This window comes from Coturnix japonica, chromosome 1 (assembly GCF_001577835.2).
Source record: "Coturnix japonica isolate 7356 chromosome 1, Coturnix japonica 2.1, whole genome shotgun sequence".
NCBI lineage: Eukaryota > Metazoa > Chordata > Aves > Galliformes > Phasianidae > Coturnix > Coturnix japonica.
Window position 1 is genome coordinate 53,120,017 of NC_029516.1, and position 27,879 is coordinate 53,147,895.

The window sequence follows — 27,879 nt, forward strand, 5'->3', positions numbered from 1 at the left end:
AAACTCTGTAAGACTCAAGCTGGAGTGTTAGAAAGCAAGCATTCTTCAGTCAGCACTGGATGCACAGAGGTTATACTCCTATCACATGTAGCTTACACAAAGGATCTTCAGCTTACATACATGACTTGTGTTACACATGCGGAAGTTTCCCAGAGGTATGTTTCATGTGCAGTGACTGATTGCAAGCAGGGTCTCCTGTTTCCTTGGTACAGAAACTCAGCCAGTCTTCCTTCCTTGGTTTAGAAGCACAACTCTTTGTTATCTACATGATAGGGCAGGACGGGGGTATCCATCAGACTGAAGATCTTTTCCACCAGGTGTGTGCATTTAGGTGAAGTGACCCCCTGTGCATCTAGCACTGTAATAAGGAATGTCTGCTTCTTAATACCACATTGGTCTTAAAGAGTTTCATTCAGACTGGAGTTTGTCTGAATGACGAACTTGTGTTTCTACATGCCCACACACATGAATAAAGCATGAATACCTGGCAAAGAACAACTTTCCCTTCATAAATGATGCCAACTACTTGTATTTCACATGTTTGACGATGGTTTCCAGAAGAATTTCCACTATTGTCTTCCAAGGGACAGATGGAGGCTGACCAGCCTGTAGTTTTCTTGAATCATAACTTCTGATCTTCTTGAAAGCAGGGATGACATATGCTTTTCCCAGTTCACAGGAACTTTTAACCAAACACCAGAGACTTTTAAAGGTAATCAAGAATGGCCTTATAATGACACCAGTCAGTTCTTTCATGGCTGTATTCCATCAGCTCAACATCTGATTAGACTAGACAATCTCAGGGTCTTTTCCAGCCTTAATGATCAGGCCACATGAACTTGTGCCCAGTATAGCTATTTCCTAACCTTAACCTGCTCCATAAACAGTAAGTCTTCCTTGCTCCAGCCATTCCCTTGGTCTCAGGGACCTGGGATTCCTGAATACAACTCTTACAAAGGTGAAGAAGGTACTGAGGATATCAGAGTCTTCTGCATCTGTCTTGGAGTGAGGGGTGCTGGCTCTTTTGAGTATCAAGGAAGAAGGCACAGGGAACCTGAAAGAGAAAACCTGGTAGGAGTCTTACTTAACCCTTCTGATGCTGATAACCATAGAGAGATTTGCATTGGATGGCTCCCAGTAGTAGAACTACAGCACACTATGCAGAATTGCAGTTTGTGATGAGGTTCAATGGCCTCACTGCTTTTCACATCTTAACAGTAACCTTCTGGATAAAGAAAGCTGTGAATCTTTTACTAACACAATGATGAATGAGGGTACAGTGAAGTTTGTCACGAGTGTTATGCCTTCACACATCCCCCATTGCTTGGGAACAAGCTCTTAAAAATGCATGGGTTGTATTATTAATTACAGCATGTGCTGCTGTCACAGTATGCACTCAGGTTATTTAGCAGCTATTCATGCTAACAGATACATGATTTCTGCCAAAACCTACAGTTAAATTCCGCCTGGATTTTCCTTGAAACCACTCTTTTCACTGTCTTTTGTGATGACCTACAGTATTTTTTTTCTACTGGGTTCTCAGCCCCATTCATGAGTCTACAGGCTCTACAGAAGCCATCTGGATTGCTTATGCCCTCTAGGGAACATTGGGGTACACTGAAGTCGTACACTGAGACTAGGGCCTGTAAACACAATACTTCTACTTGACTGAAAACTTTATCTAGAACTGTATCTTGATGATGTAGGCTATAGCAGACACGTACACTGTTACCCATGTTTGTTGTACAGTGTCTCCCAAGGTGTCCTGTATGACATGTTGAAGTGCTCTGGAGAAGAATATTTGTTTCTACAGCAGCTGGCCCTGACATACTGGGGTCTTCAGTGCTGTCCTTCTTCTGTTACTCTCATCTCATAGTCTGTGAATGGACATTTTATCCTCCTTGAATCTCTGCGAACTGTCATCTTTTTTAATCTACTTTTTCTACAGAATCTGTGATACTGTTGTTCCTTTTGTCTTCCTTACCACACAGCTAAATGATCTGCTGTATTGTTGACTATGTAGTCGGCCAGAAGTTAAATCTATTCTGATAAATGACCAAATCATTTATGCTAAATCGGTGACTCAGTCACTGTATCAAATCAAAACATCTCTATATATTTGTGCAGAGCTGACAACATTCTTTCATTCTTTTCTGAAGGACTTTTTTAGACAAAACCGAGGAGATCAGAATTGGAGCTGTAAGAGAACATTCTGATCCACAGTGAAGCTAGATAATGGTGCCAAAGCATTGTAATCCAGTTCTGCATCCTCACTGCAGCAGAAATTCAAGAGCAGGATGCTGGGTTCCACACAAGCATTTGTGGCTTGTTTCTTTAATGACTGTGAGGTAATACTTGCTAATGAGGCATTAAGGAATGCCAGAGAGACTCATTCTGCCCAGCTGGTTCCAAAACAATGGTACCCACATATAGCTAATTTTGTTGCAGCCCTGCAAACAATGTAAAAGATGTTCTGCTTCAATAAGTTTATATACAATTACCTGCCATCAAAAGTTATGTGACTTTCATACAGTGGCTGGCTGATTTTCCAAAGGGCAGTTCCTTTTTTATTTCAACATCCTTCAAGATACACTTTGCTGATAACGTAAACAGTGCTTTCTAGATGTGACGACTATTGCACACACTCCTTATACATAGCATACATTCTTGCTCTAGGGTCACTGAAAATGTCATGCATGCATTCCTGTCCAAGGATCAATACAAGTTTTATCTATGAAATAGTTGTTCATTGAGAGAATATATATATATTCTCATATATATATATTCATATATATATATATATGAAAGCCTTTTGCACTATGCTTGATACTACTTTAATTCTCATTAAGATATTGTTATTGTTGCATTGATCTAAAGAGTGTATTTAAGTTTATTTGATCCTTCCAGGTTTTAACCCCAGATGGGCCAACGTTGACCAAGGTGATCGTGAATCTCACTTCAGTTGCCCTTCAGAGCTCTGTTTAGTACTTAAGGAGCCCAGAGGTCACTGAACTGTAAACAACAAGAGGTTGACAGATGACTTTAAACAACAATAAAACAATTTCATAGTTTCTCTTGTGTTTTGTTTGACAAGAGTCTGTTTTCACTTATCAACACAGCGTCATGACTTGGTTCTCTTGCTATAGGAGATGATGGAATTCTCTCAGTAAGGATTTAATTTTCAATAATTTTGAAGCACATGCTGTGTTGAAGATAGCAGAAGATGCTTCCAAATAATGTCATCTTCAAGAACAATTCTAGCAGAGTCACGTATGCCTTCATAAACAACTGAGAGTTCCTCTTGTTTTTTACCTTTCTCAGGACATATAGTGCTGTATAAAGCTACTACATTATCACTCTTGTCTACTTCGCAAATTTCCAAAGACCTAAGGAGCAGCAGAAGAGAGGGGAGACTCTGCCCTAGTCATAAAAAAAAGTCTGTGTGTGTTTAGAATTGCTTAAAGGTGTCAGCTGAGCAGTATCTCTCAGGGTTGTGGTTTCAGCGCGCTAAGTAAAATTTTGACAGCCTCCTGCAATTTACCGTATCTGCCCTCATCCGCACAGCGCTGTTTTAGAAGAGGGAAAAGTCTACCACATAGATCATGTGCTTACTTTGTGCCTGTATCTATGAGCAGCAGTCTGTTAAGCAAGAGAGGTGTGATAAGAGGTGAGACACATCTACCCAGCACATCTGCAGTGCTTTAGAGTCACAGACACCAAGACAGACCAGTACTGACATCTCTGTGTGGGAGACTCTGGTTTTCAGGCATATTTATGATGTCACACATACAGCATACCTTGAATACCTCATTGCAAAGGATTTTTCCTGTCTCAGAAGAAGATAAACAGATTAACGCATCTGGCTAAACGGCCTTGAAGGAATGTAGTTGCTTTTACACATCTTGAAGTAAGTATCAGCTGATGATTTCTTTATAACTGGCAGGCATTTGTTACACTGCAGATTACATCTTATTCATCTACTATATTCTACCTGAGACCTGCAGAATAACTTGCTTTGTTTTTATTATTCAACAGATTTCATGACCACTTACTATGGATGCATTGCAGTAACTTTCTTACAATGTCCTTTAAGCCATGGCATGTACTAAGGGATTTCTACTTTCCCATGTAAGTTAAGATTTGTCTTTCATGAACCCTTACAAAACCAGCCTGAGTTCATCAGAGAGATGCAGCTTAATTGTGCACTTTAAGTGATCTTGCTGCATCATTTCATTTTGAAAATAAAACTGATAATACTTTCCATGCATACTTCATGACAATTTGTAATATAAAATGCCAGCAGGTCACTCCACACCTAATTACTTCCAAGGAATCTACAGTCGCTATAATCAACACCTAAAATCTTCTTAGCTCTACCGACTCTTCTGTCCAGCATTTTAGTCCTGATTACACTGCATCTGCACTACTGATCTGTGTTTTGAGGAAGGTGTGCTGATTGAGACACACTTCCTCTCAAGATGTGACAGCTGTGCACAGCCATCCAGGATGTGGCTTGTCTTTCACATCACTGTCACCACTGCTGAGATGCACCACCCTCTGCCTCACTGTGCTCACACCCACTGTTAGGTCTCCATAAACACTCAGCAAGCATTGATGAATATCAGTGTGTGCTGATTTTTCTGCATGGAGGAATCCAGTGGTGCACCTTTGTTTCATATACACTTCCATATTAGACGCCATTTTGTCAGACTACCCCTCTACTGCCATCTGTCACACAGCAACAAAATCCAACACAACACTGGCAAATGGTTCAGCCTCCAATATCATACCACCAGTGTCTGCCTCTGACACTGGGGGCCAATGTAATAAAATAGGAGGCACTGCTTTTGGAGCAGCCCTCAAAGAAGTTTGTATCTTTGACTGAATGTAGAGTTTTGTAAGACGTATTAAGAATTCTATTAATGAACTAGGAATAGTAATGTTTGCAGGTGAAAATAGCAGGAGAAACGATAGAGGAAGGGCTGAAAGGATGCTTTGTGTTGATCTCCAACCAAGGAGATGACTAGCAGCAACAGCAAGTTACTGCTGATAGTTATCAGGCCAGAAGACCTGCACTCCAATGTGGCTGCAGCAGAGCAGACTTACTGGCAGATCTGCAGTGTGAGGACACTTGTAAGCATTAAAGGACGTGGCCAACCTTATCAAGGACCTTCCAACCAACAACAGCAGAGGCTATTGAGCTCTGTTTAAGCCAAGTCCTGGGCGTTTGCTTTCTGTCTGAGCTGTGTTGGTAGAGTGCTGGTCTTTGTCTCAGCTACAGCTGTGAATGTCTACAGAGACATCTCTATCTTGCCTTCTGTATACGCACTAGCTTAGTCTTGAATCTGCAGCACTGCTACAGCACTGTCTTATTCTCTGGATTCTTGGGTGGGCTTGAATGCCATCTCCAGGCCTGATCTGATTACATTGCTCAGGTACTGCTGGCCTGTTCCTTACTTGGCTCCTAAGCCCTTTTCCACTAGGGAGTAGCCTTGCTTTTTGCACCACTTGATGTGGTCTGGCAGCAGAGTATTGTAATGAGACTTCAGCATATATGTGCTTTTTCTTCCTTTTAAATCAGCAGTGAGACAGACTATAACCCTAAAGAGATCCCAAATAGGAAAACATAGGTGATAGGTAACAAATCTGAAGACATAAGGATGCTGCAGTAAGTAAGCTTCATGCTGGTATTAATGCTGACTCCTACTGGTCCTGTCCAAACAAAAAAGCCCAAGTAAAACTCCTGGCACAGCCAACCAAAGGATGCAGAGAACTCAGTAATTTCTTTTGCATCCTCTGTGCTGCACTCAGGTGATTCTGGTCAGTTCGCTCTGATACACACATCTTTGGTGCCTGAAATTTAAGAGAATGAGTGTGAGTGAAACAACCTGTTTCACTTTCACAACAGTCACAGTAATTTTAGTTATTTCCTGTACTAATACCTTGCATTAGTTAGATTATGTATTTGAAAAATAGCTAAATCATCTCAGTTCCTGGGTGCTTCAATGAGTTAAGAGCAAGGAAGTGATGTGTGTCGTAATTAATCAAGCAATTAATTCTTGAACATCTGCTGCTGAATGTGCTCTGTTAGATTGGCTTGCCCCGGTTTGCCCTACTGATAGTTAAGCTGTATGACATGTGCCTTGTCTCAAACACTGGAATGTTTCTTTACCCAGCAGTATTGAACTGTTCCTGCTGACTGGCTCATTAACTTGTATGAATAATGTTCTTTCACTGTGATAACAACCATAGTGTTTTTCTATGGCCACAGCATCTCACGCTGCTAGCCAATGTGGACCCTGTTGTTGCTTGATACTGGACTTGATGCACATCAGTGAGAAATCAGACCTGGTGTCCTGCTTTCATTCTTTCAAAGGGTGGCTGCAGGGTATTGATGGTAGGTCCACATTGCAGGTAACAGCCGGGTAATGGTGATATAGCCTCAATGGTCTCCATTTTGGAGCTGGAACTGAGGTGATGTTTGTGTAGGGGGTAGCAAGCATTGCTGGGCTACAATGGGTAGTTACTTATTGAAGATGGAGGAAGCCCTTAAGAAGATGAAAGATGTTGACAAGAGGCTTCTAGAGGACAAAAGACTTACTAGTTATCTTGGTACACAAGACTGGCTTAGTGAGGATCAGATATTCATAATCACAGGATTCTAGGGGGGACATTGTAGGAGATTAGTTAAAATTCTGAAAGAGAATGGGAACAGGGTTGGATAGTACAGCATTCACAACACAAGCAGATCAGAAGGCTGTGTAGTCCTGAGACTATGGGCCTCCTCCCCTGGATAACACCAGGCCAAAGGTTGGGCAAAAATCCAACCATCAGCTAGAATAGAAGAAAAGAAGATGTAGCCATCAGGTAACTTTTGAAGAATCTACTGACAACAGAGAATGAACAGAGCATCAAAAAGTACCACAAAACAAACCAAGGAAGTAAAACTGATATGCTTATGGCTTTTGACTCATGAAGAGAATCTTCAAGGGAACAGAAAGAGCAGGGGGGAGCAGAGGATGAGGTCACCTGTTATGAGATAACAGCTATGAGTTAACAAGATATATATGTGTAGAAAACCTAATATTGTGATTCTACCTGTGTGGTAGTAGCCCAGTGTATGTACCAATGATTATTTGCATAAAGGAAGAACCTGAGTTGCCTGTTCGACTCTCTGACAGTCTTCAATACTCCCACATAAAAATGTTCTGCTTCCTTTGAATGCCTGCATTGGAATTGTTCACAGAGCAGCTAGAAACATTCAGTTCTTTTCTCTAGGAATAAGTAACATGATCCCCAATTTCCATAAGCAGCCATCAGCTGGTAGTTTCGTATCTAGCTATGTGAATCAGCACATGCAGGACGCAGCAAAGCACAGAACCACTGGTGAAATGCGAAAGGTAGATTCATGTTGGTTACCTCTCCAGCTGGGGGATCCCTAAAGCAGAACCCCAGAAGAGGGACACAAGTGGAGAAGCAGGCACTGCTGAGTTTGGTCCATGTAGAGGGATCTCTGCCCCTGCTGTTTACTTCTGTTTTTCCATGGGTTTGCTCAGGCGTAGTTTACTACCATGCTTTAATCTTCACTGTGCTTTGATCTTCCCCATATCAAGGCAGGGAGCTCAAGCATGCCCAACAGGGTGCCTCAAAGTCTATTGCATGCCTGTGTTATCTATACACAGATGTTCTACATCACTGGTATTTTCTTACCTGACCACTCTCCAGGCTCTAAGTCACCCCAGCTGCAGGACACTTGAGCAGGCTCACCAAGTATGTGCTCTGAACTACTCTAGCAAAAGACAGTATATTCTGAAATGACACAGTGTGACAGCTGTCATCTCAGGAGTGGTCTGCATTGCAGATTTGTAGATTTTACTTCAACATTTGCACTGGGAGTAGATGTGTAGAACCACTCTGTAGTGGAAATGCCCAGTCATGGTCTGAACCAGTGACTGAGCACCTGGTGGGAAGGCAGGACCAACCCAGGGGAGCTCAGGTGCATGCAGTGCATCTGAGTGACCAGAAGGGGTGGAGCCAGGATACACCTGGGGTAGTGAAGACTTATTAAGAGCATTGCAGAGCAACAAGGAAGAGAGTGTTTAAGAAAAATCTGAGGACCTGATATTGATCAACTGAAATCTTGGCAACGAATGTTTTCTTTATTCTGCTCTTTGTTTTTAATTTGGAGGCTGTCTAAGATAACAAACTTGGAAGTCATTGCAAAAGAACCTTCTGTTCTCTAACTAAAAGTAGCATGAATGAAACTTTTAAGACGTTCACAAGGGATTGCAGAGCTATCACCGGTAAGTTTTTTGCTGGCTAACCAAGTCAGCAATACAAGATGTGCGTGTGAAAAAGAAACAGGCCCTTAAGCTTTGCTGCCTCTTCAAGGAGAGCATCCATCAGGAGCTTCTGTGCTTGTCTCTTATCTCTGATTCATCACAAGAACGTTTCTTCAGCTTAGGCTAAGGTTAACCTTCTGAGATTTCCAGCCTGGCTTGTCCTTGTTGTCCCCTTTGAAATCCCATTAGCCTGTGTGTGTGTAATATAATAGTGATAAATTGCACAGATATCAATCATACTGTTGGACTGATTTCTGCTGCTTAGCTGGCTCCATGTTAGTTATATAGAGTTGCACAATAACGAAACTGCTGCAAGAAGAATCTATTTCAATTGACTTCCTCTTTGGAGGAATGAGGATGGGGATGTGAACAAATGAAGAGATTAACTGAACGTAGCTTGCCAAAAACAAACCACAAAAGAACAAAGTGAGAAATGCTACTTCTCCTTTCGAGCATATTCTGCCAAGGTCACTTGAAAAATCTGATCTTATGACTTGGTACCCCCAGCAGACTTCCTGACACTGCTTTGTCTACCACCTAGTTTTATCCTGCGCAAAGCCACACTACGTACTACGCTATTTTTGCCTAAAAATCATGGAAAACACATTTTTCTTCCTATTCTTCAGTTATTGGTTTATGTAATTTGTATTTAGATGTTCTCCTGCTTACTATGTGGCAATGGGATAATCTTCCAGTTGGAAAGCAAGCCTAATTTGCCATCTAGATCTTACTTCAGTGGAATTAAGCAGCATTTATTATGAGTACAGTGAGAATAGTGGGCCAAGTTGAAGCAGTTTTATTCGCCCACCAAAATAAAACTGTTTTCCTTTCCTGAATGTAGTTTTGCAAGATGAATATTTAAATTTATCCCTTTCTTTCAAGTCTGTTAATTGCTTTCTAGGAGTTTTTAAGTACAGTAACCACTGTCAAAAGAAGGGGACTAATTTTTCTGCTGTGTTCCATAGTCTGTGTCACCCTGAATCAAACAACTGATGCCTGAGAATGCAGAGAACTGAGTTTTATTGATTATCTGAACTTCATCATAAGAGCACACTGATGTGAGTTAGCACTGGGAGTCCATGTCCTAATGTACTGTGTTCACTGGATTCCTAGCCTCTCTGGCTCAGAAGGGCTTCATTTTGTCCACTGCTCTGTGCTACAAGAAAAGGTTGCGCAATGAACATCCTGCTTTACTATTTTTAACTGTAGCTTGAGGCAGCTATTAATAAAATTACACAGCTTAACAAAAAAATTATCTTCTTCACCAATCCACTTGTGGCATACATGGGGTTTATATGCATGAGCAGGAAACGTAATCGGTGCAAAACCATTTGCTATCTTTGTACTGGTGGGTCTTTCTCTTAGTGTAGAATTGCAGGAATTGGTTAGCTTTGGTTATCTATTGACTTTTGCTTACAAGTAAACTGCTGTAACTGACAAATCATAGCACCAGGAAACAGCGCTACTAACAGGTGTTGCCTGCTACACAAAGGGCAGATCTGGTGGCCTTCTGTGATGGAGTGATAATTTCAGTGGACAAAGGGAGGGCAACTGATGTCAACTACCTGGACTTATGCAAGGCCTTTGATACAGTCCTGCACCACTCCCTTATCTCTAGATTGGAGAGGTATGAAGGCTGGAGTACTTAGTGAATCATGAATTGTTTGGAAGGTCTCAGCCAGAGGGTGGTTGTCAACAGCTCCAACAAGTGTCCAGATGTCAACAATGTCGAGGTGGAAGCTGATGACGAGTAGTATACCCCAGGGATCTGTCCTGGGACAAGTTTCCAGAATCTTTGGTTGTTTTTGTGGGAATTTTTCAGAATTGCATTGATGTGATGAAATAATTTTGGGATCCAATGTTAGTTTCTTGAGTTATAGAACTTCCAGTGTTCCAGATAATTTAGGATACAAACATAAAAAGAACCATTAGAGATGGCAACACTGTTCACAGGAATGGAATGAAGACGTGATGGCACCAAGATGGAATTGATACCGAGTATGGGAGAGAATATATGTATTAAATAAGATATTTGAAACTTTCAGAGGGAGGAAATGTGTGTAATAGAGACAGTCAAAATGTTTATAACGAGCTTCCCTTTGGTAGGAAGGGGGTACTGTCTGTGTTTAATCATCATGAATGTAGAATCCTTTGATAGAGTACTGATGATACTAAAACATGGACACATTGACAATCTGTATTATCTGATTAATCAAGGACAATTGTTGTCCTCACAAAGGTTAGAGGGAAGTTGACAAGAAGAAAACAGTGCAGCTTGTCCTTAGGTGACATGAGGTCATACAAAGATTAAAAAATGGTACTGCACTTAAAGCAAACACCACAGGTCATATAAGACCCCAAGCAACTCCTTGCAAGTAGCCAGAAGTGGATGGAATATCATGCTTGTTTGCCCTTATGGATATATAGGTGGTAGGTGTTTATTCTGCATTAGGTAGGCAGAGTACATATGTTATATACGCTCTGTAAACATGGTGAAGAAACTTGCAGCGGTGTGATAGACTTGTGGAAGATTTCACTAGCACCCAGGCCTGGTCAGAAAGCTGTGTGGGAAATGTGTGTGGGAGTGAGCGTGTGGGAAATGGTTCATTACACACTGGGTAAAGAATTTATGGACAACAGAAGCAGTGTTTGGTGTAGCTTTAAATTTAATCTTCCTTTGTCAGAGTAACTCCATCAGTTTATGTTGCCGTCATTCTGATTTTTGTATTGGCAGAAGTCATTGTAGCTTATGTGATACATAAATGTCTGTCTTTGTAGCCCAGTAAACACAGTGACTCTTTTACAAGTTACAGGAGGCATACTTGGTGTTAAGATAACAGCGTAGATCACAGCATTAGCTCAAAGATGTGTCGTGGGGGAATTTGTGCATGGGGTAATAGGTCTTGGAAGGGGGCACACAGGAGACTGCTAAAGCTGGTCAGCATTGCCCAGTTGCTCACTGTTAAAGGAATGCAAACTTGGGAGCAGGGCAAAACTAACCTTAGGTGAGACAAAGAGAAAAAGGAAAAAGCGTCCATCAGAATTAAAATGTGACACACTGACTGCGATAGAGAGGAGACAGAGAGTTTGGCTTTGCAATGACTGTTAGGTGCCTGAGGAGGAATTGACTAACAATGGTGAATTTTCTGATAACTATTTACCTTAAAATGATATCTGGTGTTCAAACATAAAGGGACCTAGGGTTGATTGGTTTTAATGTGATCTTCTTTGTCAGGGAGTTTCTATTATACCTGGGCACTCCATATAATCACCTTTTGACGACAGCGTACAGATCAGGCAGTTATTTGCCTCAAATGACCACATCTAATCAGCATGTTCTTAGAAATGTAAGATTTTTCTTCCTATTCAGAAATGTTTGATATTCAACCTTTTTTTTTTTTTAAGGCTCGCATTCTAGGATAATTAAATATTTGTACAATGAAAAGGAGTATCAGCACTCATCTGCTTCAGCAGATGGGAGCCCCCGTACTCCTCTTTTCCTGTGCTCCTCTTTTCCTTAACCTGGAAGTGCCTAAGACTATATTTTGAAGCATAACACCTCCATCTCAGGGGGAAGGAAAGGCTGCACTCTCCACGTGCTGTATCTGTCCAAGCTTCTGGCTGCCCTCCCAGTTTCTGCACACATGAATAGGCTTTGGGCACACTGTGGGTGTAGGTGCGCTGTTGACTGAGGTGCTGTCTCCAAAATTGTCTAGCCGGGGGGGATCCCAACCAAAAACATTGCAGTCCAGTTGGATGTGTGCACAGGCATAATGCAACGGCATTTTAATATTTGACAGAAGGACAATGTAGCATTTCCTTATCAAGGTACTGAGATAAGAATGCTCATTGCATTGAAAAATATGAAAAGTTCCCATTACCTTGCTCATGACCTTGTGACTTTCTCCCATGAAGAAGTTTTCACACTCAGAGCATGCCGTTCTTTATTAAACTCTGACAGTTTTCCAGGGACAGCTCTCACAAACGTTGTTCCTGACTTGCAGGACAAGCTCAGTACCTGGAGGAAGGAAAAATCACAGTGGCTTCAGTATGTTCTGGAAACAGTTCTTGTTTCCGGAGGTTAATAAGTAGTTGGGAGAGAAAACTTCTTAGCTTGGAACTCCAAGTTCAATCATGCTTTAGAAGTGAACTATAGTGGTTAGTACTGTACTCAGAAAGGTTACCGTAGAGTGGGCCACAGACAGTGAAAAGCAAGTTTTGCTGTTTCAGTTATGTCCAGTAAGATGGTTAAATGAAAAAGACAGTCTATATTGGACTGTTTATGTTGTAAATCTGGTATTTCTATAGAGCTATTAACTGAGTAACCAATAGTCACGTGAACTTAATCTTTTTCTTATTATATAATTCTTGCTATATATTATGTGTAAATGGAAATTATGAGTTTGCCCTGTACCAAGTGAAAACTGCCTGGGGAAACAGAGACTGCAGATCTCTCTCTCTTGTTCCCTCCAATGCCTGATACAGATGTCAAGATCCCTCCTGCGCTCTCTACAGCAGTAGGTAACCATACAGCTTGCCTCTCACAGCAGGGTGTGAAGGCTACCAGGCCTATAGGAAACTTTTCCTTATGCAGTGATGAGGTCTTGGATGTTATGGAGGATTCAGCAGGAAATTATTCAAGATTGGGAATCTCCAGGGCAAATCTCCGGTGGTACTGTGGGGGAAAGATTTTTATGGTCCAGCTTAACCATCTAACTGGGGAGGTACCTGTGTACTTGCTCAACGAGCTCTACCATTCACCCTGGCATTCACGAAGGGGATGTCACACACCCCCAGAAGGAACAAAAGGAGCTTAGGGTTCTCATTTGATAATGCTGTATATAGATATAGATTTGATGGGAATGCTCAGAGGTTTCTCTGATAAATTTAAGGCAAGAAATCCAATTGCTGCAGGGTTTGAATCACTGTTCTGGTGGGTGACAATTAACAACAATGTGGACTGGATTAACTACATCTCTTAAATCAACAGCGATTTATAAATTATACAAAAAGTGCAATTAAGGGAATTGCAGAACAGCTAGATGCCACAAGTAGGATGGCCTGGGAGAATAGGATTGCTCTAGATACAATGCTAGCTGAAAAGGGGTGTGTGTGTGTAATGTTGGGAACCCACTGTTGCACCTTCATCCCCAGTAACACAGCTCCAGATGTCACAATAACTAAGCACTGCTGGGGCTTACTACCCTTGCCAGTGAATTGGCAGAAAATTCAGGAATAGATACCTCTATCACCAGGTGGCTGGACTCTTGGTTTGGTAAATGGAAAGGGATGATTATATCCATATTTACTTCTTTGATTATAGTAGCAGGAGCCCTGGTGGCCATAGGATGCTGTATTATCCCCTGTGTGAGGGGACTGGTACAGAGATTAATTGAGACAGCATTATCAAAACAAACACCAGTGGAGACACCACCATACTCAGATAAAATGATATTAGAGGAGATGGGGAATGAAGAAAGTGATGAAGAGGAAGAGGTCTATAAGATAATACCTTAAAGAAAAAGCAAAACTTGCAGAAATCAACAGTGTATAAAGAAGAAAAGGAGGAATTGTGGGAATCAATTGTTGTTTCTGCATTTAGAACAAGATACGAGTATTTCGTTTCAAGCTCTCAGCATCTAAGTGAAGCAATTTGTAGTTATTAAAAATTAGGTAAAAGTCATAAGTACAAAGACTGCAGCTCATGTCTGTCCAGCTGTCTACTGATTTTTGGTGCTGGACAAACAAGACCTGAGTAATAAAGGATCCAAAGAGGAGAAGTTAAAATAATTAACAATATACCTGTATAAACTAACACAATGTATGTTTAGATATATATATATATGTAATGTTTTGTTGTACACATTGTAAAAATATACAAGTTGTGACATACCTAAGGATGTGCCTGAAGAGATATCAGGAAGGACTGGAATCCCTGGCCTCCCTCCCCGGGGCTCTTTGTTTAACAAAGTGTCCCTCGGACAGAATGGAAGAAGTCTTGAAGGGAATCAACGTATCTATACAATAAGAGTACTGAAACATCTTGGAAACAGGAACAGCGGGATGGCGACTGACTGGCACAAGGCAGCACATGAATGAACAAGTGTCAGAATGTAATTAACAAATGCAAACCTGGGGGAAAATTGTAATCTGGAATACCCAACCAAAGGGGAAACGGGAGGGGAAACACATAGAAGACAAGGTATAAAAACTGTAATATCGTGTCCTTAGGTGTGCTTCTGCTAGCGGGGCGCCCGCCACTGCAATAGCGAATAAAAACTGCTTTTATCAGAGATACCGTCCTGACCAAAATAATTGGGGTATTTCCAAGATTGAGGATACATCTGGATGACTATGTTGAAGTAATGTAATTGCACATACATAACAATCATATAAGGCAAACGCTATTGAAGCTGTACATTTCCATTTGTTTGATTACAGGTATTGGAATAACAATTGAAATGATGGCGTTCATTGTTACTCAAAGTCATAGTGTTGCCCGTAGTTAAAGAACACAAAACAACCTGAGTCGTTTTATGCGGTGCTTTATTGAGGGCCCGGGAGCCTGAGGACTAGCGTCCAAAGTCAGAGCCCCAAACTATAAAGAAATCACAAGGTTTATATACATTTTCTTCAGGATTGCCTCGTCCTCTTTTGTTATGTTTCCTTGGTTACAATCAGGTAAGACTATCCCACAAAGACCTGAGGAAATGTGCTGTACATTCTTCTCATCCTTCGATCTGTGACATTACTGGATGTTCCTGTTAGAGGCCCCCTTTCTGTTTACTATTCATTTTCTCTAAAACGCTTAACCGCTCTACCATCACACCATAAATCTAAACCTAATTTTTAACATACATTGTGCTTTGTTCCTAAGCAAGATTTATTACTTAGATCCGTGCCCGGGTTCATAAGAAACACAACTTGCATTCCTAAATACGTGAGAAACACAGACTAGGCCTAACTACGAGCCTTAGCATGACTACTGCTACTATTATTTAAAGCACACTGTAACAACAGGGCACTTGGATCCCAGCGCAACCTTTGCACGGCTTCATTCAGTAACTAGAGAGCAAAAGAATAAAGCTGTAGGGTAATGTGAGGGAATATAAAACAACCATCCGGGAGCCAGAAGAGAAATAGATGGGGAAAGTCAAAGGTTACCCTGAGTTTCAGGTGGAGTAGGACAAGGTGCCAAAGCATGAGATCACAATAGCTGTTGACTCCAGAAGGCTGTATAAGGCCCCTTGCCTAAAGGCAGTTTGCTTTTGCTCATCTTGGGTCATGTAGAGATGATTCATCTTCTCCCGCAGGTCATTCTGGCTAAACTGCTCACAAACTGCACACAAATTTTAGTGGGTGAAAATGTGAGGAAGCAGTCAGCTTATTTACAAAGTTTAATATGTCTTCTAGTGAGTTTTATTTCACTAGCTGCCTCAGTGCTCGGCAGACGATCTGGGGTGGGAGAATAAAGGAAAATCTTTGCACTATTACCTCTTCATTGTAAAATGAAATAGGTTGTATCCCTGTACTGGAAAAGAAAATAATGTAAGGTATAAATAGCACGTACCAATTTAGATTAAAAAATAAAACAAAAACAAGCAAGAAAACAAAAAGACCAACAGTCTTTATACAGTGGTTGGATCTGTTGCAGATGTTTCTAATGAAGGCACTACAACTAACAGCGGGGTTAACAGAGGGGTGGGTGCTGGTGACACAGAGACAAACCACAATTGTTATCTTGATTGTTATCAAGATTATGTAACACCAAAAGGCAGACCAGGAAAACAAAGACCTTACTGAAAGCAGGAAGTGAGAACATTTAGATGATAAAGAGCAGAACTGGAGCCACCAAATGCCCAGAGAGAGACAAAGAGAAGCAAATGGACAGTTGTCAAGGGAAAGCTGGATGGAAAGGGGAAAGATTACTGTCAATATCAAATCTAGGCCTACCTCGAAATGTTATAAGCCCATCTGAAAACCAGTTATCCTTACTCAAGGAGTATCTGAAGAGATAAATCCGCACTTTGTAGCTGGTATCCCTTGTCTTCCTGTTCATACAGGTCATTTTGGCCACGCCACACGCTTACTTGTTGGTATGACAGGGACTCTTACTGTTTTGAGTTCTACAGTATAAGAGAATGAGTATGAGCAAAGCCAGTTTTGTTTCCCTTTCTCCTGCTATGTTGGCAGTGATATCACACAACTAGCAAAATACATTTGGTCTGATGTTAAACAGACTTAACTGAACAGTACTTGCTTTCATGAAACTGCCTAATGCTAAGCAAATCATGTTGGGTCTGATGATAAGCAGAACATCCTTTATCTGCTCAAGAAGCCCAGTATATCATTGTTATCTAAGTCAGTGTGGGTGTCCTCTCCAGTATATCACTCTAAAACTGCCAACTTGGAAAAAACAAGAGGAGGGCAATTTGTGGTCATGAAGAGGAAGACTGCTTACTTCATCTCTGAGGGTCTTGAGATCCCCCCCTCAAAACAACTGAGCATGTGCAAGGAGGTGGGACCCCATGTTAATGATTTTGTGGGGAACTGACTGGGAAGACTTTTGCGTGTATAACACAAGCAATGAATATAAGCTGAAGCAGCATAGTTTGAGAGGTGGCCTACTGAATAAAGAAAAAGACAGCTCTGGGCAGACCAGCTGTTGCGTAGGTGCTGGTTGGTGATAAATGGTGATAAACATGTTTAGAAATAAAGAAAATATAAGTTTTGTAGTGGTGCACCCATCTAATGTGATAAAGATAATTCAAGAACAGGGGTCAAGTTGTTAGACAGATAAAGTGGTGTCAGGCAGTATGGCTTTGACTGACAATGAGAAAAATACTGATAGATATAAAAATAATTAGTAAAATTCTTTGTGTCATTCAAAAAGGCATGCTCACCCACAGGAAAAGAACATATGCTTTCTCTCAGAGATCAAGTACAACAACATAGTAATTACACTCTTCAGGTTCTGAGCCAGAGAATACAAAAGCAGGTTATAGACATACAAAAACATTTGATTGCTACTGCACAGAAAGTAACTGAATTACGAGTCTGCAATTTTTGGTAAAAATAGTTGGCCACAACACAACTAATTTTTGATAAATGGGTTGTATTATTATGGAATAGTAGAACATAAGCTCTAAGGGGATTTACATCTTACATCAGTTGCTTCCGAACCAAATGGATCTTTGGCCAGGCACTGGGATCTCTGGAATGAAAGGTGGTTTCTTGATAAACAGTTTTTCTCATTCTTTTCTTTCTTTCTTAATTTCCTTCTCTAATTTTAGTTCACTAGAACACAAGCATTAACTTTTTTGCTTCCTTATACTTAGCTAATGCATGATTAGTTTTCTCTGGCAGGGCAATACCACTTTAACTTTGGGCCACATCCATGCTAGTTTCATATCAACTTTTTTACATCAGTAGTGGTTTCTGCTAGGAGACTAACAACAGCTTTGCTGTAGGAAATGTAGGTTCTTTTTGGATTCCACTATGAAAGATGTACACACACTCAAGTAAGGTAGATATTTTATTAATATCTCAGAAATGGTGATGGCCAATTGTAGAATCTTCCATTCCTCCTGCTGTTGGGAACCTTGATATGACACAGCATTGGATGGATCTCTGGTCACAGCACAATACTCTGCATAGATCCAACCAATTCTGTGCTCAGCTGTACTCCTGTAAAGCGTTGCTTACAATATAAATTCATCAGCCCCAGTAGCAACCAGGCCTGAAATGTGGACTTGGCTTTAAAGAGTTCTTTGACAATACACTCCAATATTTTTATCACATTAATAAACCTACAGTTCTTGGGATCAATAACATGCAGTTGGTGATTAAAGTCACACAACATTTCAAGCAGACAGAACAATACATTACACAGCTGTTTATGATTGAATGCACATCGATACATTACACAATGATTAAGTACATAATGATTAATTGTATATCTGCTAGGATTAAGCAACAACCTCATAATACTGATGATACAGAAGCAAACAAATGGATTTGAATTTCTGTAGATCACTAGCTCCTCTTAGCGTAGTCTTCCAGGCTGCCCACTAGAAATGATGCTTGTGGAATTCTTGTGCACCAGCAAAATATTTTCTAAGACACCGGCCTATGCTGGAGACATGGGCATATGGTAATTCTATAGTGGTGTAGAGTCATAGGAGACACAAAGCAAGAAACATGAACACGAGCTAGAATGATGTTAGAATTTACTGAGCAGAGGTGGGGATAGGGTATAACTCCAGTATGCACCAGCCTGATGATCAGGGAATAATCCAGTAACTCTCTGGTGTCAGGAAGTGAGTGATTCAACAGTGCAGTGCCAGAAAGATACACTTGAATTAGAGGAAAAGAGTGAGGCAAACTGGTGGAAGAATGAGTATCAGTCCCACACGGGGTAGAGAAGAACATCACCTCCTCCTTACGGAATGAAAGATTGTCTTAGGAAAGGAGAGATGGTGTATAACTCTGGATCAGCAGTTCCTCCTTATCGCTAAAATAATGGAGGTTCTTCTGAGGAACATATGTGAAGAGATTCACATGGGAGCAGATTCTATGATGAGCAGTATAAAGAGAGAGGCCGTGATCAAACAGGAAGGGTGAAAACTTTCAAAATGGCATTGGGAAACACACTTGAGGTAGGTGGAGGTTTTACCTCTTGCATTACTGAGAGACAAGATGACACCACAGGCAGGGGAAAGAGCAAGTACTTTTGCTACAGAAAATCATAACCAAGAAAACTCTCCAAACCAAATTATAGTTTAGAAAGCCCAACATTGTTTTATTGCAGTGCTAGATGCATGAGGGATTTATCCTTCTAATATGCAAACCAAGGGACAACAGCACACTTGTATGCATTGGTGTGATGTAGATTGTGTTTTTGAAGTGGAAGCTTCCAGCATTTTCTGTACCAAGGTGCAGCTCCCCCCGGAACTTATAACCTTCTTGCAATATGAGGTGTTTTCCACAAAAAGCTGCTGAGGCAGAGACTAGCACAAGATAGGGCAAATATGTCAAAAATTTGGGTTTTTTTTTTTTTTTACAAGAATGGTACTGAACAGAGTAAAGCAGAGATTGTAGCTTTCTGACCCAGGTAGAAAAGAGGCTAACATGAGATAAGGCAGATACGCAGAGCAGGGAGAGTCTAGCACAGGACTGAATGAACGTGATAACTTTAAGAAACATTGCCCTCCTATCTTCATAGCAAGGTACAAAACATAAAAACAGTAGGTTGATAACAGACCTTATATGGAATTTATTGCCCACCATCTTTAGGAAATCACATGCTTATGCTAATACATTGTGAAACCGCCTTTGTGCAAGGTACTGAATTGGGCAAAGGGTCTCTGGTGGTCTCTCAGTTAGCCCATGTATTGTACTGATGTTGAGAAACATCCTGCTTTCTTGGCACTCCTATTGCTTGCTGGCACCTCTTTGGCACATAGGCTTGCTTATCTTATCTGTACATTGTTCAAACCAAAGGGGTCCTCCCTCTTGCACACAAAGGGGCCAACCCCCACCTGTCTGGAGCACAAAGAGGTCTACGCCCTGAACATCAACCAAAGTGTTTAAGTCTTTGATGTCACTTTTGAGATTCTGTATGGGAAACCCTATTCCACCAGTAGGATGCAGCATAGAAGTGAGCATATATGAAATGGGTTGTTACCAGAACGCTTGTTCCTTCTGTGGGTATTACCTTCTCTGCACTGGTATTTCAATGTGTGAATCCCTCTACTACTGGAAGCCCCAGCCCACGCCTGGTGATGTGCTATACATCTGTACCTGGAAGGATGAGCTACAAAAATAAAAAGGAAAAGGACCCCTCGTGTCTTGGTTACATACACAGCACTGAAAGTGAAGGGAGTGAGCTCCTGCATCCACTATATCAGAGTGAAGAAGGTGTCTCCAGAGGAACAGTGGGACTGAATCTCTACCAGGGAATTAAGAATGAAGATCTCCAGGAAAAAAAAATGAACTCATGTACTGCAGCTGAAGTTCGGTAAGTACAAATGCTAAGTTAGACCATCACTGAGAATTGCTGACATTATTTTGTGTATTAGTATTAAACCCTATATTTTCAGTCTTGTTTTCAGAAGTTCAAATTTATTTGGGATCAGTGATCACTAGAGTAAGTGGGGAAGATATAACATTTTTAAGAGCAGAGGTTAATAATTAACTTAAGACTTGGTAAAGTTTTTGGTGCAAACTATGCTTGGGTAGAAAATATACACATCTGCTTGACTCAGTGAATAGATATAATTATGAATAAGGCCAATTCCCATTGGGATTGCATAGTCATGTGCCTTTATTTTATGGTTCAAGTAGTATAGTGCATTGCACCAAAATACTCCAGAACTGTGGGAATTAGTCATGAGAGGTTTTGATGAAAGGGAAAGAGAAATCATCTGTGTCAGAATACAAGGTCAGAAGAGAGATAATCAAGGCATTAGAAAAGAAGCACCAAGGTGAAACTTAAATGAAAAATTAAAACCTTAAGTCTTAAAGCAGGGAAATAATGTCAGAGGGAACAGCATGAACATTGAAAGGAAACAAGTTGGTCAGACCATTGAAAGATATTTATTGAGCTTATCTTGGTGTGAAGAGGAGTTGAATGGAATGTACTAGCTGCAAATGACATTAGCCTTGAAGAATGATCACAGGAAGAAGAACAGATAGTAGAAATGGCTACCACTTTAAAAAGAAGTGAAGAAGTATTCACGTGAATAAACGTACCCTTAGGGTGATTTTGCATTTTTTGGTCTAAACAAGAAATTCTGTGCTAGCTTTGTCAATGAACAGCCAAGCACCCATCTCATGCAGAAATGCAGTAAGCAAATATCTTGCTTCTGCTTCTTTCTCCATCAGCTCTTTGCTCAGATTTTGGGACAACAATATTCGCATAAATAGTACAGAATAAAGGCCACAATAAGTAGCAGTAAAAATAGTTTTGGAGAAAGTTCCTAGAGTCTGTGCCCTGTTGTTAGATCACATTTATTACTCTTTATTACTACACATATCCTAATTACAACCAAGTTATCTGCATATGGTGTATTTCATGTAATGCTGGACACTTGTTCTTTGTTCTCTTTGTTCTCTTTATTATCCTTAAAACTGATTTTACCCAGCTCCCAAGGCTGCATTCCTTTAGTGACCAGTAATTGACCACCAGGGATTTGTTTATAACCCTGGGGCCTCTGGTATCATCCAATGTCTCTTTTTTCAAGGCCTCAGCTATCATTCTATGTGTGTACTCCTCCACACTTCTCAGTCGTAAAGGGCACTTTCTGCAGAGAGTAGGAACCTGTTGTTACAGAAATTCATTAAAAGTACTATAGCAGTACAGCACACACACACTACAGTAAAAAGTGTTGAAATTGGTTAGGGAACATTATATATATATGTATGTAATTTGATAATAATCTGATTGGAAGGTAGCTGATGTTACAGTTAAACAAACTAAGGCGAAGCCCCAGGCAGACCAAGACAAGCCCAGAAACAGGTAGCACGGGCAAATCCCAGCCCCGAGGCTGCACAGAGTGCAATAATTTCTTAATTACATGCCTTATGTCTTCTCTGATGTAGTTCATCATAATTTTAGAGACAACCTTGATAGCGTTGCCTGGATGTAGAGTCCTAATAGTTTCACCACATTCCAATGCAGTTCCCTTCTAGGGATCTTGACTGGATTACACACATTGTCTTGTTCTAGCATCCATGACAACTCACTTTATTTATCAAAGTTGAAATTATTAATGCATTAAACCTTTTTGCATCTTCTTTTTTCTGATATCTGTATAAGTATGGCATATTTCCACACCTTTTTTATTCATTTCAGCTTATGATGCCATGCCCTTTTTAATGAGAGAAAAAAACATGAATATCCAGCCACTGCAAAAGAACACACTATGCGGGAGAATACATAAAGTTTTGAAGCATGAGTGAACAACTCTAGCATTAGAAAGATCCAGTTCACTAATGGAAGTTCAACATTGAGTAGAAGATGGTACATTGTATGAGCAGCCCTGAACATGCATGAGGACGAAGTTCTGTAAATGTAGCCAAGTAATCCCAGCATACAGATCCGCAAGTGATCTTTGAGATTGAGTTTGAGACTGAGATTATTGTGAGGAAGGAAAATGGTTCTGGAGATTTCCTTGAGCCAAAAGGTGGTGGAAGTCAGAAGATGAGAAGCTTATTTCAAATAACGATCTATGTGACGAGATGGATAAATAGATGAGATGCTCTGGGAACCATCTGTGGATTAGGTACATAAAAGCTCATCAGAGGAACAGAAAGCTGAATGAAAGAGTAGTAGACATGCCACTTTTAAAAGTTCCCAGCCTGAGATGTGGTACATTCAGTAACAGCAAATCTCAGTGACCAACAGAAACATGAAGATCAAAAAAGTGGGGAAGAGAAAAGGAATAAATAAACATCTATTGCAAGATGTTACACAATAACAGGAAATGCACACCATATGTACAACTCCAGAAGTCACTGACAGCTGGAGGCCTCTGCTTTAAGAGTGAAGTAACCATAAATTTACCCTCTAAGGTCTGAGGAAAAAGCAAATGATGCAATTGACTCTCAGTCATCTTGGTCACACAAACTGTACATGGAAGCAGAACTGCGATAGAAGTATTACAGAAGACAGTGAAAAATAAGTGGGAAGGACTGAAATGACCAGTTATCCCTAATTTTAGCAGTTTTAAGAAGCTCCAGTTCATTGGCATTTGGGATTTAGGTCTTCACAGTTTGTTTGTTTTTTAGAATAACATGCCTTTAATTTCACTAGAAACTTCTTCAGAGCAAGATGTTTTAGCCTGACTATGTGAGATGCATGCATCCAGATGGTCAGAGATACAAGAAAAATAAAAGAGGCTTAAAAGAGTAGGAATAATATGAACTAAGGTTCCTCTTTAAATATGCATCTATGCAGAGGTGTGGGGTACAGAAGAATTTAAAGGACAAAGAGGAAAGACCATCTGTAAGTACAAATAGGATGGGTCCTCCATCATATCAAATTAGTGAAGTGACAGATTGAAAAAACGGGACATTTATTACATCACAGTTGAAATGTACGCACTACTTAAAACTGCTATTTTATATCCCATTGATATCCATGTTATTCATAGTAAGGGGAGGACTCGGAAGTTTGGTGAGGAGTCAAGGACATGGCTGTTCATCATCTAGTCCCAGTTTATGAAGTTAACCTCATACCATTGCTGATAATCATCAGGTCACAGTGACCTTAGCTCCTAATTATTGCAGTACTGAACTGTTTCAGGGTGCATGTGGATCTCTTAACCTAGAATGCAGACGTCAGAACTAAATCACTCTCATTATATACATTTAGCATATTAATATTTATACAATTTCCATGAAATTCAATCTATTCTCAGAATTGCCATACATATAATTGTCAGGACGAGGCCAAGCCAAGGCCAGGCCATCAACCTGTGGGTTGGCCTGGCTCAGTGAGGTCCTGTTGCGACACTGCTGGGTCAGGAGCTGATGGCACTGGGGGCACAAATGAGGTCATGGTTTGTTGGCTGGTAAGGGAGCACTGGGGGAGCTGGTCAGGAATGGTCCAGTATGGCATGCCCTCATGGCCATGACATAGGTCTAAGTAATAAGAAAAAATGGATGCAGTTCAACAACACCTCCATTACAAGAGATTTGTGAAAAGAGATTTGCCACCTATTTTTGATAAAGATCATAGAAATAAGAAGTACATCTGCCTCCACCACTCTGAGAACTATCAAGCATCAATAGGCACCAGCTCTCCTAGTATGAGAGGATCCCACACTTCTCTTTTCTCCACATTATGCCTTATTATCAATTTTCCCTTTCCCAGAAAGCACCTTTTCATACCTTGCCCACACCTTCTTCCTTTCCTCTGACTAGATTGACTAGATTCACTCTGAACACTTGAACATGTAAGAGCAGCCAAACTGGTGTGGTGTCTGAATCACGAGACTTATTAAGAGCAGCTGAGGGAGCTGGGATTGTTCAGAAGAGGAGGCTCAGGTGTGACCTTATCACTCTCTACAACTACCCAAAGGGAAGCTGTGGTGAGGTGGAGGTTGGGTTTGTCTCCCATGTAAATAGCAATAGGCCTACAAGGAATGGCCTCAAGTAGCACCAGGGGAGATCCAGGTTGGGTATTAGGAAATACTGTAAATACTCCATGAGAGTGGTCAGGCACTGGAACAGGCTGCCCAAGGAGATGGTGGAATCACTGAACCTGGAGGCATCCAATGTTTAGATGTTGTACTGAGGGGCATGGTTAGTGAGAAATACTGGTGACAGATGGACGGTTAGACTGGATGGTCTTTTCCAACCATCATGATTCTATGATTCCTCCCAAAAAAATGATACTTTTCCTAATTACTTCTTACTTGTTAAACTTACTTTTACTTCTCCTGTTTCTAAATTTGGCGTTTCCAACACTGCTATTTAGACAGTTTTGGCCCAATGCAGTGTTACTGGTGCTTGATTGTATCAGCCTTCCAAGTGGAGTAGCCTTCTACTAGAGGAAACCTCTCAACATAATGATTGTCACTTTTCATTTACATTGTATGCTTTCTAAACAATGGTATGACTTGATTCTTGACTCCTATACTTTTACAACATGTTCTTCTGTCAACAATGGAAAGCACCAGTGCTTGTTGCACCTAGTTCCTGTTTGCACCATCTGCTTGTCCCAGCTCATTGTACTTGGTTCCTGTTTGCATAGTACTCAGCTTTTGGCTGGGGAGAAGCCATATTTGAGAGTGGAAGAAGGAAGCAGGCATGGCACATAAACAGCACTGAGTTGGGAGGTATGTTCTACCAGCTTGGAATCTGGAGATGGCAAAGATCAAGAATCCCAAAAAGATTAAGCACAAAGTGTCAGAGAAATTGCAAAGCCCTGGGAAACAAAGAAAACCAGCATGTGAGGAGGAGATACAGCAAGCAAACCCAAGCCAGACTGATGTCCACATTAGGCTCCTGATCTCTCCTGCAGTAGGTGGTTGTGAAGTGTGCAAGGATAACTAGATGTATGATGTGGAACTTGTCTTAATAAAGAAACAAGTTTGAATTGCTCGTTTACTTTGCATCTGTCCATCTTATGGGTCCTGACTGGCATGTTGTGGTGGCCTGGATAAAAATGTCTGACCCTGCAGCAATTGCTTTTCATATGATACAATCTTCAGTGCTGATTCTGCGTTGGTAGCTCTACCTCAGTCTCTGAAGAGAGGTTTCTGCTTTGTAGTTTCTGTGATTTGTGGTTCCTTGTACTTCCTTAGATCACTTTGATTAATTGCTAATAGACTCTGATGAATCACAATTTGTATAACCAGCCCACAAGATAATCAAAGATAACTGATCACTGCACTCTCATGTTCCAGCTTTCTCAAGTGCAGTACTGTTACACTGTTTGTCCTGTTGTCTTCCAGATGCTAGAACAGCAGCTCTCTAAATGTATTAAATCGGCAGCTTGGTCTGTCTCATCACAAGAAATGCTAAATATATTGTTATTATGCTTTGAGTTTGTCTACCGGACTATCTGGGCACAACAGTCTCATTTCCCCTACCATGGCTCTGTTACTTCCATTTATTTTTAGAATTCCTTTTCCACAAGGCAACATAGGAATTTGCACAAGAAATTCTGAAATTGCTTGAATAAAGTAGGAGTGATGCATTGTTATCCAAGGTCCACCTGGATCCCAGTGCAACCTAGTCTGGGTTTTATCCATTAACCAGACACAAAGAGAATGAAGTCATCATAAGATAAGAGTAGAGGGGATAAATGAGCTGGCCTGGAGCCAGAAGATAACAAAAGGAAAACAAAAGGATTGCTGTGACTCAGCAATGATGTTGCATAAGACCCACCCAGAGGCGTTAGATCACAGTAACCAGTGGCTCTTAAAGGCTGTGTATAGATGCGCCTATGTCCTCAACAGTGAAGAGGTTCATAGAGCACAAAGAGGATTTTGTAGCCGACATACCTTATCTCACAGGTCAGTTCCATATTCTACATGTCAAACCAAGCTGTTTGGGCGCTCATTCTGATTCTTATGTGGGTGAGAATGCACGTGAGTGAATTGCAAAGCTTAACAGAAATCACTATATCTGGCAGGAACAAACTATGCTTTCCTAAGAGTTACTCACTTCACAAAATCTAAGGTGAGGCCTTCTGAACACATCATAGTCTTCTGACAGTGTTGTTATTTGTAAGAACTGTACTATACCGTATTTTCTTCTCACAGTAACTCACCTATTTTTTATGCTTTATCTGCTGGATCTTGGACAAAGCTCTCAGAAATATGATCTGACTTTTGGGTGGTCCTGTGTAGAGCTAGGGGTTGGTCTTCGTGGTGTTCGCGTTGTCCCAATTCATTCCTGGTGTACAGAGTGGATACATTCACAGGACTAATTTGCTGATATTTATACAGTTTTCAATGAAACAGCCCCAGTAGCTACTAGCTTAGCTACAAATTGTCTCTGGCTACGTCTCGTGTCAATCCTTCTGTTTGCACGAGCTCTGTGCTGTGTTCAGAGATTCACACAGGGAGTGAGGGTGGGGCATTACTTCATTATAACGCTCATCACATCTCATTATTCCTTTCTGGGCGTGTAACTGCACAAGCATTTTGGCCTTCGTGAACCATGGGTTACTTCAGGTTGCACTTATTCCTGCTTCAGCCTGCCTCAACCGGTTTTGTCTGGTTTCAGTTTCAGTTTCAGCAAGGCCTTCACGTGGCCTTCAGATCATCATCCATTTTTTGCCTGGAGCTGTTGGGGAACTTCCTTCTTCCTTCCTGAGTGCATTCCTGAATGCATTCCTGAGTACCCTCCTGGGGCCCTCCTGATAAGATAGAGAGATAGTGCCTTTACAAAGAGAAACCTTGTAATATTCCAAGGGGTGTGCTGCTAAAGCTTATCAGTGCCAAACAGAATGCGAAACCAGAAGAAAACACAGGAGCTGACTAACACCGGCCTGTGAACTTTGAGCAGAATGTTCAGGCTTAATAGGTTCATAAATATTAACTTCTTTGCCTTGGGTGGCAGTTAGTGAATTACACGTGTAGCATATGATACATTGTTGGGGGCAGGGGGAGGCACATACTAATGGAAGCGGTAGCTGACTAGAAAGTGTGCAACCTCAGAATACTTTAGCCACAGAGGAAAGGAGGAGGATGAAAGCAGTCGAGAAGTACGTATAAAAGGAGGCTGTTGTTTTGAGAGCCCAGTAATCGATAACAATAAACACTTGATGATCATCAGATTTCCACAAAGCCTGGTACAGAGTCATACTATTTCCTGAAATGTCTGTCCTTTTCCAGGAACTCTGCCCATTTTCTTTTCTTTATGTGGTTTCTTTCTTGCAGAACTGGAGTTGGAGGTCGCACATTCTCAGCGCGGTGGTTTCTTAGGCACCTTTCAGTCACAACAACATAGATGTTCTCACTCATCGCAAACACAGGCTCATCTTGGTTCCTCTTGTAGTTTCCTTGCTCTCTTCAACCTA

At 41.0% G+C, this 27,879-nt stretch overlaps 1 protein-coding gene and 1 long non-coding RNA gene across 3 annotated transcripts in view; one reads left to right on the plus strand and one right to left on the minus strand.

Annotated features, from left to right (window-relative positions):
- Positions 1–323: 323 nt before the first annotated feature.
- Positions 324–27,665, minus strand: LOC107315656. The gene is made up of 3 exons (XR_001556005.2): positions 26,626–27,665; positions 12,224–12,360; positions 324–1,054 (listed from the first exon to the last, which is right to left on the minus strand). It is a non-coding gene; the product is annotated as an uncharacterized LOC107315656 (long non-coding RNA).
- Positions 20,138–27,879, plus strand: part of RESF1 (retroelement silencing factor 1) — a 31,707-nt gene continuing 23,965 nt past the window's right edge. Inside the window, exon 1 of one of the 2 annotated variants that reach the window (XM_015866194.2) lies at positions 20,138–20,361. In XM_015866194.2, the coding sequence (XP_015721680.2) occupies positions 20,153–20,361 (209 nt within the window). In that variant the 5' untranslated portion in view covers positions 20,138–20,152. Of the gene's footprint in view, positions 20,362–26,264; positions 26,369–27,879 lie in introns of those variants that run through there. The other variant, XM_015866209.2, reaches the window with a different exon arrangement.